We start from the raw sequence: 15180 nt of genomic DNA on the forward strand, positions 1-15180 counted from the left end.
CTGTGACTCAGAAGGGATGTCAGTCACAAAATAAACATGCATGGAACAGCTGGGGTCATTAGGGAGAAGAGCCATACTTTAGGCCCCAAGAAGTTATTTTGTTGGGAAGGAAAGCATGGGATACAAATGGTGCACTGAGCTACACCCCAGCCCCGTGTGGAACTTCTGGTGCAGCCTCATAGGAAGGATGCAAAATCGGGTCCAGAGAGGGAGCAAGGTCAATGAAACTTTGAGGAAGCGAGTGTAAGAGGAGCTTGGGGCACGTCTGATAGTGGCTCTGGTTGTTGACCCTCTGCGTATGACTAAGTACTGTACAGTTAAAAAATATTCTAGAGAGGCCCCAAAAGAAAACAAAGAAGCAGCAACATACCCAAAGGCCTGAATGGAATTAAACACAATTGGAAGTTATTCAGAGGTATCCAGAGCTCATCACAGACCAAGGCTCCATATCCCGTGGAGGGGGTGGGGGGGGAAGGATGGTGGAAATAAGTCAGGAAGTTGCTCTGACCTTACATGAGCCACTCTATTTTTCCGGGCCTCAATTTCCCTGAATCTATGAAATGAGGTCAGTGGAATGCCACAGAAGCCTTGGCAGGCCAGATCTCCCATGTTATCTGTTGAGATCTGGGGCTAAAAGTCACTTCTGAGAGGTGAAATTATGCCACGCTGCGCACAGCGGCCTCATTGTGCTGTTGGCTGGGATTACACAGTGTCCAGCATTCTCAGGGTGCTGCAGGCTCGAGCAGGGCCCATGAAGTCTTTGGCATTAGCCTCTTTAAAAGAAGTCACTTTCTCCCTTCTTCTCCTTTCAAAGTCACTGTGGATGTGATTATCTGGCCACAGAAATCGGAAAGCACACAGGGCATTAAAGGTGCAATGCTGTACAGGGAGCTGAACTGACATCTTTTGCAAGTGATAAAGTGTAGTGTTCTGACAGGCAAAGCAGCGCAGGCCTGTAATCGCAGCACTTGCCGGGCCAAGACAGGGGGATTGCAGGCTCGAGTCTAGCTTGGATTGCAATAGTGAGTCCCTGGCCAGGCTGGGTAATTGAACAAGACCTTGTCTAACACTATACAATAGTAAGGAGCTGGGAATCTAGTTCAGAGGTAGAGTGCTCATGTAGCATGTACACTGTTCTAGGTTTAATTACGAAGGAAGGAAGGAAGGAAGGAAGGAAGGAAGGAAGGAAGGAAGGAAGGAAGGAAGGAAGGAAGGAGGCAGGAAAATGAGGAGGGAAAGAGGCAGAAGAGATGAGTTTTTGCTGTGTCTGCATTTGGCTGGAATTTTACTGGCACCTCTGTTTGTAGCTTGCTGTGGGTGGTTTAATCAACTACTCCAGGAGATCGGCTTCTGGCCTAAACCTGGACTCTAATCCTATGTCCGTCAGACACAGGCAGACAGATCCTGTGGCTACGGTTATCTACTCATCACATGGGAGCCTCCTGCTGGCCCTGATCTGTCCTCACACTTGGCTCTGGCAGATGCCTCCTCATCACTGTGCACACCTCTCCCGGCTACCACGGAAACTTACCCTGATTCGGGTCAGCCAATTCCAAAGCCTGAGTGAGCCTGAATTGCCCTCTCGTGGTACTGGTCTCGTGGGCCCCCCTAAGCCTCATTCTCCATCTGTGTGGACTCTGACCAGCTGCCAGTGCAGCTTTTAGCACTTAGCATTTGACACCTGTTTCCAGAGGTCTGCCTGACCCGAGCCAGGCACTGACAGCTCAGGATCTAACACATGTGCTCGCTCTGATTGCCCTCTGCCGAGTTTCCAGGGTACAGTGGCCCTCAAGCTGGCCTTTAGTAGCCCTAGCTGCTGGGGTGGGGCAGTGAGATGGATTTGTGGAGCATGTCCTGGCCCTGAGGGCAACAGAGGCTCACTACCCTGGCATAGTGTTTGCACGGTGTAAGAGTTCCACACTTCCCAATTTCCTGAGGCCACTTTCTACCTCTGCCTGTAAGCACGGGTATATGCACTGGGATTCACGTCTTGTCCAAAACTTCTGTACTCAGAAGCTTAAAAATGAGGCAGCTTCTCACGTGAGGGCTCTTTAACATCCGACACCACCAGCAAACCTCAAACACCGGCTGAGACATTTCCAGCTTACTTTTAACCACACTCGCTCAACTCTCATGATTGAAATGTGCACCACCACTCCCATTTCTCCGTCTGTGTTTTTAGTTATTTCTTTCACAATTACATAAACATGAATATATATATATATATATAATTTGATCACATTTCCCCCTTGTTACCCTTTTTCCTACTTTCCTGCGTGTGTGTGTGTGTGTGTGTGTGTGTGTGTGTGTGTGTGTAAATGCACCAGAATACTCCAATGGATTTAATTAGGGTTGCTTCTGTGAACATAGGCTGGGTGGCAGTTAGTAGACTTGAGTCAGGAAAACATAATAGAGGCTACGCCACTGAGGAAAATGAGGCCTTCTCTGCTGGTGTACATTTGCCTTTGGTTAGCATGACATGATGCTTCATGACCCAGTCTAGATAATATAGAGATATGTAGAGATAATAAGGATTGTAAAGCCTTCTCTCTCTCTCTTTCTCTCTCTCTCTCTCTCTAAGAGAGCGTCTCCCTGTGTCTTGGAACTGTCTACGTAGACCAGGCTGGCTTTGAACTCTACCTCTCTCTGCCTCCCATATGCTGGGATTGAAGCCCAGCCACTAAGGCCCCATATCAATTATGAAACAATCGCCAAAGCCTGTGAAAAGATTACTGCGTACTTATTCAGGTTCCCAGAGACAGTAGGGTCTGTGACTTACTTCTCCCCTTTTTCTGTGAGGAAGATCTTCTCCTGTGTGAGTAACTGTTAATATAGCCGAGTTCCCTGTGTGACAGGGATCCCACAACCTCATTTTATCTGCGACTGAATCTCTCTGTATAATGTGGTATTTTGAAATGAAATTGATTTTGGTGGAGGATGATGCGCAACTCATGCCTGGGAAAGAAAAGCAGAGTGATAACTGATGTATTATACACACACACACACACACACACACACACACACACACACACGCACACACACATGCACACACACCTTTTCAACTCATTTTTAAGCCATAAGCAGCACCATTAATCCATTTAACACACTTTCACTGTGCCCCTATTAGGATAGGTAGCGATATCCAGGTGACTTGAATAAATGTTTTGGTCATTGTTAGATGGGGTCATGGAATCTCCCAGGAAGAGAAGCAAGTTCTGTGCCAAGTACATGCCAGCCTTGGTGGCCTGCGTACTTCCTGGGCCTAGGAGCACCACAGCCTGTGGGACTGAGCTGAGCTTCCAGCTGAAGAACCTCTGACAAATCATGGACTATCTGTGTGCCTCAGTTTCTCTGTGTGCATGAGGAAGCTACCACTGGGACAACTTCGAGGGTCCTTGGGAAGATCAACGGAACTCAGGGATGCAAAGCGCTTAGTCTGGCTCTGAAGTGTCACCGTCAGCTGGTGTGGGGAAGCATGCCTGCTGCCTCAGCTGTTTAGGAGGACTGCTCGAGCTCAGGAGTTTGAGGCCAGCGTGGGCAGTATGGCAAGACTCCATTTAAAAAAAGAAAAAAAAAAACAAACCAACAACCTACCCCACCAAAACCTCTAAGACTAAATCCAAGAAGTGATACAAATAAATTTGATTCTGCCTCAAATGTTTTTAGTGACATTTATAAATTAAGACCATTTATTATCTTCACGAATGATGGAATTGTTAGCGTTTTTTAACCGGACTTATCCAGCTTGAGGCCATGTATGTGTTTTTATAGTATTTCTCTTGAAAAATGTAAACGTTAGAATCTCTTTGGCACAGGCACCTTTTCCGAAAGCTCCAAAGCTAGCTCCTTCCCCAGCTGCTGAGCAGTGTAGGCCGGCTCGCCCTCCTTCCCACTGACACGGGACTCACCTGGAGAACTAGCGAGAGCGTTTATTCTCTAATGTTATGCTTTTCTTCCTTTCCTCCTATTTCTCATCTGGCTGCCTCTCTCTCGTTGCCCTCCCCAGGGCTTCTAATGAGTGTGATGGTTGGGAAGCTCTCATCAGGATGAAATTCCAGCAGAACAAGGTGTAGTTAATAATTCACCATCTCCACCCATCTGGTACATGTCTCCCTCACATGGAGCAGTCACGTAGGGTGAACCTAAGCCGAGGATCTTTCCCAGCGGGTTGACGATGAGGAGTCTTGGCAGAGTGCAAGAAGGCCACCACGGCTGTTGCCCCGCAGGGGTGTGAGACAGGCCAGGAGCAGAAACTTCTTTGACAGCAAGACCCCTGAGGCATGTTGATGGGGCTTTCGGGTAAGCTAGGCAGGTAACCTAGTCCAGGCAACTAGAACACAGCCAGGACAGAAGCTTCTAGAATGTGTCACCTGTGTATAAATCCCCAGAGTGCAGGTAAGGGGCTTAAATTTAGGACCAAGTGCTTGTCTCTTCCTGCAAGCACTTTTGGAGACACCTCTGTCACAGGATGTCTGAGATGGCCACGGTGACGCCTGTTGTCCTCAGGAACAACACCTGCTTCTCAATACAGGTCTTCAGGTCCTGGTTTGTGAATGGGCCTGGACTGGGCCAACTTTGAGCATATCCGCACATCCTTTATGCCTTGCTCTAAAGGACAACAGGTCCAGATGTCATAAGCAAGAGTCCCGCTTTTTAACCGGCACAGGACTGCTCCTCTGACCTCAGGACTCACCTGCAGCCCTGGGTCACTCTTCCTGTGTGTTTGTTGTGTATAGATGTATGCATATGTATGAGAAGATCTGTAGGTGCACATGCTCATGGAGGTCTGCGGTTGTCTTTTGTGATTGCCTTCCATCTTGCATATTCTCTTGCTTGGGGTCAGAGCTTGCTGATTCAGTTAGTCTATCTAGCCATCTTGCTTTGGGGGAATCCTCTCTGCTCCCAGCACCTCTCCCACCTTTCCATGCTGGGATTACAGGAAGGCCACCACACCTACCCAACATTTACATGGGTGGTAGGGATCCAAACTCTGGGTCCTTACACTCAGTGGCACAAGCTTTACTCACTGAACCATCTCTCCAGCTTCCTGGTGAAGCATTTTTTTTTTTTTTTAATTCTCTGGTGTGTGTGTGTGTGTGTGTGTGTGTGTGTGTGTGTGTGTGTGTGTGTTCAGGCAAAACTGGATCACTCTGCTGAATAGCACTCGATGCTGCCTCCAGGAGGAAGCTGGCAGCTGATCTTGGAGAAAGAATGTCTCTGAAATATTCAGGCACACTGAAATCCCCACACCCCAGGGTGCTTTGGGATATAAATATTAGGTGTGGTTTTCTTTCCCTGCCTCCCTGGTTCATGGAGGCAGGGCTGGGTCCGCCTTGTTTATGATGACAGCCCTGGTACCTAGGAAACACATACCAAGCACACACATATCCTCCAGGGGTGCTCCCTGAGTTGGCATCCAGATGCTCACCAGCACAGGAGGGGGCACAGCAGATGTGGGAGTGTCTGTATTACTGAACCTACCATGCCCTCTGGACCTGTCATTTTCACTGTGAGTGAGATGTTGGCATGCACCATCCTTTTCTTTTCTTCCTTTTTCTTTCTGCCGCTCCTCAGCAGTAAGTTCCAACCAGAAAAACTCATACTCCCTACCCCTCCTACTACCTTCCTCGTCTTCCACACCTGTAGTCTCCTGAGATAGCCTCATGTAACACGGACCTTGATACAGTGATGAGGTTCAGGGCAAGATTTTGCCATGCATGGGGGCTCTTGTCAAGCAGTTGTTGCCAAGTGACAGTGCCAGTAGGCTGGGGCCTACTGGGGGAGGCACCCTTCCTACCCTTGTCCTCTCTGAGAGCAGCAGGTCTTTCTTGAGGCCTATTTCATCCTTCTTTCACCTCCCACTTATCTTCTTGCCGCACCTGGCAGAATTCCTCTTATTCTTCTGCCCTCTGGCGTTCTTGATTTTGGTTTTATTTCTTCTCTTTTGTTTGTGTACTGTGAGAATGGAAGGCTTTACCTGGGGAAAGGATGGGTCAGTACAACTCTCTTCTGCGCTGGGACTAAACTGTGCTGCCCTTTCCTAAGGTCTAACGAATGGCTAAGCAAACGACTAAAGACTTTCTACTTGGCATCGTGACAGGGTGCCTGGAGGCTGTGGACACCTGCACCCACCTTTGACTGGGCTTGCTCCTAGGTACAGTCCCTTCTGTACCTGCTTCCTGAGCTTCAACGCCTCCGTGTATACAGGCAAGCCCACATTCATTCTCTCCGTGCTCTCCTCCCTTGCCTTCTGCAGCACCTTCACCTCCACCCCACAGGGAAATGTCAGCCGGTGCTGCCTCACCCAAAGGTGAAATGAGCTGTACGCATGCCCAAGCAGCTCACTTGGCTTTGGTTCTCAGACTCGCTGGGCGCAGGGGCAAAAATTTACCCTTGAGTCACACAGAGCTTCCCATCACCAAAGAGCATCTGCACTCATGAAAGTCTTCGTCAAATCCCTACCCAGTCACACTGCTAATGCCTTCTTGTGCTGGTGGCCTCGGCCTGCACTTGTATGGAAGGGCTGGCTGTATGCTAAGAGTGACTTTTAAATTTCCAGTGTGAATGTATGGAGCCTTGCTCATCCTGGGCACCCTGCCCAGCTGGGCGGAGGGTCAACTCATTCCTTGTAATACTAGTAATACTGCATGTTTTATACACAAAGTTACTAATCTAGAAGCCATACCTTAACCATCTCTTAGACCTGGATCAGACTCTTCCACTGACGAACTACCCCACTAGCTATGATAACTCCAGGGCTGAGTAGCAGACAACTGGGTACAGCCCCATGCCCCAACACTAGATGATCCTGAATCTTCCTACTATGCCTCATCTACTCTTTCTTGAAGAAACTACAACGAAGGCTCCTGCATACACTGTCCCCTTCCCCCCTGATTTCTGACACTTCCTCATATGTCCTCACGGGGTGTTGTGTGACCCCCTCCTCGTCAGAACTGTAAGCAATAAACTATTTTTCTTACCGACACCCAACACCTCCCTACTCCTCAGCCCCTCCTATTCCAAGGCCCAGCCCCAGTCACAGCTTCCTCTTTCACCTTCATGAGCCACACTGGGTCCACTGATAAATCTTCCTGGGATCACTTCCAAAATACCTCTCTAATCAGACCTGCAGGTGAGTCTGCTGTCCCCTGTGTAGCCATTGCCTCATTCCACACAACCCAAAGCACAGTGGCTGTGGCTGCCCAACAGGGCAAAAGGACAGATCTCAGAGTATAAGTATGCTGGGTAGTTTTATATCAATTAGACACAAGCCAAAGTCATCTGAGAACAGGGAACCTCAGTTAAGAAAATGTCTCCATAAGATCGGGTTGTAGGCGAACAAGCCAGTAAGTAGCATTTCTCCATGGCCTCTGCATCAGCTCCTGCCCCTATGTTCCTGCCCTGTTTGAGTTCCTGTCCTGGCTTCCTTCAGTGATGAACAGTGATGTACAAATGTAAGCCAAACAAACCCTTTCCTCCCCAAGCTGCTAACCCTAACTAGAAGACATTGTTACCAGATAGTGGAGAGTTACTGTGACAGACATGACCATGTGTTTGGGGGAGGATTTTAGAAGCACTTTGGAACTGTGGGCCAGAAAAGCCATTGAGTGTCCAAAGTTTGGTGAGCTGTTTCGTAGGAGCTTGGAAGATAAGAATGTTGAGAACAGTACAGATGATGGAGGCCTGGCTTGTGAAGTTTCAGAGGGAAGCAAAGACTCTGGTGGGCAATGTGTATGAAGAAGCTGTGGTGTCTGGTCAGTTGGAGCTGAAGACTTGGCTGTAATCAACAAAGGACCAAAACCACTAAAGTAAAACCTTTGCTCTGCTGGGACAATGGATGCTGGTCAGCTGGAGCTGAAGAATCAGCTGTGATTAACAAGAGACCAGCATCACTGAGGTGAATTCTTTTGGGAAGTGTTTCCTCAGGGCTGCTCAGGTCATACCTCATGCTGACATCTGAACTTGGTAATATAAGACTCACCCAGGTAGTACAGGTTTTGAAAGCATGAAAGGGTCATGAAAAGCAGCTGAGGCTTGGAACTGTAAGAGGCTGGGATAGGCCACTGGAGAGGGTGCATCCTCAGTAGCAGTTGATGCTTTGGGATTAAAGGGGTCGTAGAGAAGTGGAGGCTTGGTAACGTGAAGAAAGACCAGGAGAGGCTATTGGTGTAAGCGAAGTCCCGTTGCAGCAGAGACTCCAGCACTTTGGAGATGCCAGCACCATGGGATGACCACCAAAAACAGCAGCAGTGGTGGAGTAGAGTCTGTCCAAGCCTAGAAGACAAGCTCTTTGTGCTGCAGAGCCAGAGAAGTGACCCAAGCTTCTTGGAAGAGCCCAGAAGATTGTGAGAGGATTCCAGACATTGGACGCTGAGTTATTTACACAGTTGGAGTTCAGTTCTGCTTTGCTTTGATTGTGCTGTGCCTTGGGTCTTCTCTCTTGAAGAAAGTATTAAACTTATTTTTGATTTTTATCTCTCACAGTTGAGAGACTTTTAAGAGGCTTCAGATTTATTTATTTATTTAATAAAGAGACTGAACCTTTTTTAAGTGTTTGAATTTGTAAGACTGTGGGCCTTTAAAGTTTGTAAAATGTTTTATATTATAATTTTTATATTAATGTGTTATCTTGGAGATGAACAAGAAAGGAAAGGTTGTGGCTTTACAGTGATGTGTTTGTGTGTCGAGCTGACAAGGGGGGCAATTGTGCTGGCTAGTTTTATGTCATTTGACACAGCTAAAGTCATCTGAGAGGAAGAGACCCCAACTGAGAAAATGCCTACAAAAAAGACTGGGTTGCAGGCAAGCCTGTAGGCTGAGCAAGCCATGAGGAGCAAGCCAGTAAGCAGTACCCCTCCATGGCCTCTGCATCAGCCCCTGCCTCCAGCTTCCTACCCTGTTTGAGTTCCTGCCCTCACTGCCTTTGAGGATGAATTATTATATGGAACTCTGAAAAAATAAATGCCATCTTCCTTCCCCTTTTGGTCATGATTCATTACAGGAATAGTGACCCTCAGACAAGCCTCTTCCTGGCTTGTTTATGAGGCTGTGATCTGTATGCTGCCTTTCACCTGTGCCTGCCTTCTGTATTTCCAGAGAATATCAACCTGTTTGTGTGCAGGTGCCATATCTAGAATAATAGTGGCAGCATGGGGTAGGTACTCAAATAATATACAATTTTCCTTTTAGACTTTTTTTGTGTTCAGAGGTTCCTGAGGTGCAAAGTCTGAAATCTACAGATTTTGGTCCTCATCACACCTTCCCCCAGGAATGTGTGAATTTTGTCTGTGAGCTCACCTTTGCCAAGAACGTTCTTCCATGTGAGTCTTGTATGCCTCCTTGGGAAGCTTTGTTGACTCTAGAAGGTCTGCCTCTCAGCCTTGGCAAGTGGCTAAAATTTGTGTATGCACGCACACACACATGCACGGTACAGACTTCAAAGCTTTGATTTTTTTTTTTTTCCTGAGAGAATCTTTTTCTGTCTGCAGTTCAGGGAGTTAGTCAGCTGTGGGTGGAGACCCTGTGGTGAGCAAAGACTTTCTAGTCTTTGATTCTTGGCTTTATTCAAGGAGCTCGGCTCTAATTGTATACCAAGCCCATATTTAGTCCCTTCTCCGTTGCTAAAACAAAATGCCTATGCCAGTGCACCATACAAAGCCTGCAGTTTGGAGGCTGAAAGTCTAAGACAGGGAAGTTAGACCTCTGGTGAGGACCTCAGGTGGGTGGAATCACAGAATGTGTGTGACAGAGATCACATGACCAGAGGGATGCCAGATTTAGGAGTCAGAGTAATCTCAATCACTCTGTGAGATCAGTGTCAATCCATTCAATCAACATACCCCTAATGAACAAACCATGAGACCCCCCAACCTCTTAAAGGTCCCACTTCCTTCCAGCACCAACACACTGAAAACCAAGCCTCTGGCACAAGAATGGGTGTGACACAATCCACAGCCAAACCACAGGGTTAAGCTTGAATCTGAAGTGTCCCCACAGGCTCATGTTTTAAACACTTGATCCCCAGTTGGTGGCACTATTTTGGGAGGTTCTGGAAATTTGGGAGAAGGTAGGGAGGTTATTCAAGGTGAGTCCTTGGGGGTTTATCCATGTTTATTTCCTGTCTCTGCTTCCTGTCTACTGTGCTGTGGACAGTGTCTGCATGCACCCCCACTGCCATGAATTGAGCTGCTTGGACACGCCTTCCTACTGTGATGGACTGAAACTCTGAACCAATGGGCCAAAGTAAACCTTTCTTTCAAATTGTTTCTGTCAGGTACTAGAGTCAGTGACTCAAAAACAAGTACACCCAAGAGCTCAGTTGTAGCCCGTGGGCAGGTACCTAAATACAGCTCCTGAGGCTGCTTTCAGGAAACCTCACGCTGTCTCCATGACTGTTCTGTTAGAATGCCCTCCGTATTCCAGTGCAGCCCAGCACTATATTTTTGAAGTGATTTATTTTTTTTTTCAGCAACCATGTACATACAGAAAGAGCCTTGTCTGTTTGTCTGTCTATCTACCACCTTGACCAGAAGTTCCCTTCCACACCTTTATCTGCATAACCCAATCCCACCATTTGCAGCACAAATCACCATTTGAGATTTCTGTGCTGGGCAACTGAAGTGCCGTTCCCCTTAGCTCCTCAGAGGGTGGGCAGCCACTAAAAGTGCTGCTGGGCACCCTGAGTGCAGGCAGCAAATATTTTCTTGTTAAAAAAAAAAAGGGCGTCACTCTCTGTACTTTGCCACCAACAGCTGGTTGTGCTGGCTAGTGCTACCGTTCACCTCTCCCTGCAGCAGTCCCTGAAGACTGTCAAAGAACTGAGCCAACAGGAGGAGGTTGCAGAAAGGTAGTGATGAGAGAAGCGAGGATAAAGGGCAGGCACCCACACAGTCTTCAAAGCCACTGATTCTTGTGGGGCCTTTAAAGGCTAGTAGAAAAAGGTAGACTACGTTTCTCCCGACAGCTCTTGCTGCTCCTACACAAGGGCTTCTATTAAGGGTGATGCGGCCGCAACAGCAGTAGTTAATAATTATGGGATTTTAAGACCTGACGTGAAGATTCTTAAAAAGTATCAATATAAATAAAAATATAATAATTACAATGATCATAACCATTAACATAAGCGGGACTAGGTAACTGGTACCAGTAAAGGTGTCTGTATTAATTCTCCCAGCCCAATTATTTACTATTACGACTTAGGGCACTGATGAACTTGAGGTCCAGAGGTTAAACCACCTGCCAAAGGTTACATGCCTATTCACGGGTAGGGCTTGAGGCTTTATGTTCAAGCTGCCCTTCAGATCGGCTCCTCATGCACCATGATGCATGCATCATTTCAGTCTTAAAACAACCCCATGAGGTAGAATGATTGTGACCCACTTTTTATAGAGCTGACAAAGCAGGGACGGGACAACTTGCTGGGCTGGCCTAGCCAGAGTCAAGCACAAGGCATGGCACCTTCTGTCACACTCAGGCATACTGCAAGTGTTAAAGTCCCTGGTGCTTCTCAAAGATAAAAACAATTTTGTTCTTAAATTTGTATCTTTTGAATTCTTTCTTTCTTTGTTTTTTAAGCCAAGGTTGCTCCCTGTAACCTTGGCTCCTGGACTTGATTCGTAGACCAGGCTGGCCTCAGACTCACAGAGATCCTCCTGCCTCTGCCTGCTGGGATTACAGGCATGTACCACTGCATTCAGCTGAAGTTTTTCTTCTTACAAAATATTCCTATTCCTTAGACAGTTAGGTCATAACTGAGACAGTGTGTTCAATGCCCTCACAAGAGTTGTCAACTCAAAAACTTGTTACATATGGCTTTAAAAGTCAGATTCGATTAATCATAAGCAGATTTTTTTTGTAAAGGATCAGATAAGTATTTTCAGCTCTGAGGGCCATCCCATTGCTGACACAGTAACTACAGGCAATGTATTTGCGAACATATGAGAATGGGTGCCTTCCAAGAAATCTTTATTTGCAAACACAGAGGATGAGCCATATTTGGGCAATGAGCTGAAATTTGTTCACCCCTCACCTAGAGGAGATATGGAGCTAAAAAAAAAAAAAAAAAAAAAAAAAAATCACTCCCTCCACATGTCCTGTCCTAACAAAAGACCTTCCTGCCACCTGGAAAGGCCACTTATAGGTATTCATCTCAATGTAATTATGTGATAGAGAGTAGCAGGTTAGTGTGACGTCATGGGTAGCTATTGGGGTTGGGGAATGGCACAAAAGGGCTCATTCCACAGTCTGAACAATGTAAACAGTTAGTGTCTGTGTGTGTGAGTGTGTGTGTGTGTGTGTGTGTGTGTGTGTGAGAGAGAGAGAGAGAGAGAGAGAGAGAGAGAGAGATTTGAGGTGAGATCGATCCTATCAGGAAAATCATATTAACATTGTGGAGATCAGGGCCTGCAGCCAGGCACAGGTGAGGTACATCATGAAGGATACTCACGACCAGTAGAGCAGCATGAGCAGGAAGGGACAGATGATGAGGGCCTGCAACACCTGCCAATCTCTGCACAGTGCAGCCAGCCCCGGCATGAGGAACTGCCCCGCCATGGCCACGAAGCTTGCTACCATGGTAATCACGAACCGTTTTCCTGGAGGGCATAGCTCTATTCCTAGAAAACAGAAATAATAAGGGAGATTGAGTGCCACTTGCTTGCCTGCCTGATGCCTGGGGAGTCCTGTGCTAGTATGTCATTGCATACATGGGGGAACTGAGGCCTGATGGGGAAGAGAGAGAGGACATTGCTCAAGGTCACAGACCTAGCATGTGGGAAGGACATTGCATTTAAGAATGCTCTGCTCAGGAATGAAGATGTGCTGCCGCTGCTGCTGAAGACAGATTTTGCATCTCATTGTCCTCTTTCCTTTGCTCCTTGGCATTGCAGAGTCTGCTGTTCAGCAGGACCCCTTGCTTCCCATGCACTTTTCCCCTTTCCTTCCAACCTAGGATATGCACTGTGGTAGGGAGGTCCTCAGCCTCTGCAAGGTCTCTCTATTCACTCCCTGCCTGCACAGCCATCCTTGCTCCTTGCCTTACACCAGCACTCAGTGAAGATGAACTCAGTGAAGACCCTAAGTTCATCTTCACTGTGAAACCAAGACAGACTGCCCACACTGCACAAAACAAAAGCAAAGCTAGCTGTTTGAGGCACACTATGTATGACCTAGCAGGAAAGCCCCTGCACCATACTGAATCTTGCTGACCAAGACCCACTAAATGGAATAGAACTAAATGGCCCTTTTCTCCTGTCCACAAGAACCCAGTCTCTGAATTTGAACTTTTATAAAAAAGGTAAGTTCCAGAACTTTTAGTCTGTAGCACTTACTGGACAATCAATATGGACCTACTACATAAATACCTATAACAATATTGGTCCTTGATACTAGAAAAAATAGCACACACACACACATCTACCTATAGATGATGCAAATTTATTTGCTCTTCTCTTTCTACATTGTACAATAGTCACTACATTTTTCTCACTTGCTTTTTTTTGGGGGGGGGGTGCAGCTAAAAGGATTAAAAGAGAAAAAGAAGAAAGGCCCCTTAGGAGAAAATCCTCTTCCTGCCTTCATGTCCAGAGACTGTTCAAAGGAGTGGCCCTGTGGCTTGGTTACAATAGTTTATCCACTGGCTGTCCAGAAACCATCCCAGGTCAAGAGGTTAACGTCAGTAAGCAGGGGACAGATGAAAGAGAGAGTGGATAAATCACACTTGGCTGCAAGGACATCATCAGTCCTAACAAGCGCAGGGCACCGTGCCAGCCAGCATCTACACCAGCTCGTTACAGGAGAAATATAATCCTGTTAGCAATTTCTGCTCCTTCTTGGCCACAAATGGTCATTATCATAGCTGCTGGGGAACACAGGAGAATCCTGGTCTTACTGGATAGACCTTATAAAGAACATTTTTGACATTTAACTAGGAAAAGAGGTTGCAGGGCCCTCCTGGGCCATTTGCTGTGATGCTGTCCCTCTCTGTGTCACAGCCCAGGCTCACTTAGGTGATACTTCTCAGCATGGCAGGGCATGACATCTCTGCTCTCCAGGATAATAAAGAAAAGTCTCTCTGGACAGACTAACAGCTCTGGCTTCTACTCCTCACTTATTAAGCATAAGCAGACTTGACGGGAGAACCAGAAATCTACATCCACCAGAGTAGGCTCAGCAATGGAGGACTGGGTACAGACAGAATCCAGGTAGGAAAATTAACTATACCTGTCACCTTTCTAAAAAAGCCCGAGGGGGGCCTGGAGAGATGGCTCAGCAGTCAAGAGCACTGTCTGCTCTTCCAGAGGTCCTGAGTTCAAGTCCCAGCAACCTCCTATAATGTGGTCTGATGCCCTCTTCTGGCATGCAGGTGTAATGCAGATAGAGTATTCATACACACACACACACACACACACACACACACACACACACACACACAAAGCCAGAGGGATGCTGTTGGAGGATCCTTATGGTTTCATGCTATGAGTGTGCTAGACTGTATTGATTGCTGCTTTTCTTTTCACATTAATATCTACAACTGCAGCAGTGTTCCACTGTCTGTGATTTTTGTGTCCCATGCTTCAGTTTCCTACAGTCAACCACAATCTGAAAACATTAAATGAAGAGCCCATAAATAAACAACCCACGGGTTTTCAAAATATGTATTTATAGCAGCGGTTCTCAACCTTCCTAATGCTGCCACTCTTTAATACACAGTCCCCCAAACTGTGGTGACCCCCAACTGTAAAATTACTTTTGTTGTCACCTCATAGCTGTGATTGTTCTATGTTATGGGTCGTAATGTAAATGCCTGTGCTTTCCAATGGTCTTAGGTGACCCCTGTGAAAGGGTCATTTGGCCCCCTACAGGGGCCGTGATAAATCAGGCTGAGAACTGATTTATAAATTATTGTGCATGTGTGTGCACACGCCACACATCATACTTGTAGATGTCAGAGGACAAGTCTGTGGGGTCAGACCTCTCTCTCCATCTTTCCATGGATTTTGAAGGTTGCCAGGCTCGTACAGCAAGCAGTCTTACGCTCTGAGCCGTCTCACTGCCCTATAATCAGCTCATTTTAAACTGCCCATAGTTCCGAGAGGCAGGATGGAATCACTGGGGTGACTTAGCTCTCTGCCCAATGGACCCATGCTGTCACCTACTAGCCAGTCACTCAGTGATGTCCAG

At 47.0% G+C, this 15180-nt stretch overlaps 1 protein-coding gene across 3 annotated transcripts in view; it reads right to left on the minus strand.

Moving 5' to 3' along the window:
- Nucleotides 1-15180, minus strand: part of Slc22a23 (solute carrier family 22 member 23) — a 169673-nt gene that overhangs the window by 33309 nt on the left and 121184 nt on the right. For all 3 annotated transcript variants that reach the window (XM_060372461.1, XM_060372462.1, XM_060372463.1), the window contains exon 4: nt 12446-12614. In XM_060372461.1, coding sequence (XP_060228444.1) covers nt 12446-12614 — 169 coding nt within the window. The remainder of the gene's footprint in view (nt 1-12445; nt 12615-15180) is intronic.

This window comes from Meriones unguiculatus, chromosome 19, assembly GCF_030254825.1.
Source record: "Meriones unguiculatus strain TT.TT164.6M chromosome 19, Bangor_MerUng_6.1, whole genome shotgun sequence".
NCBI classification, from domain to species: domain Eukaryota; kingdom Metazoa; phylum Chordata; class Mammalia; order Rodentia; family Muridae; genus Meriones; species Meriones unguiculatus.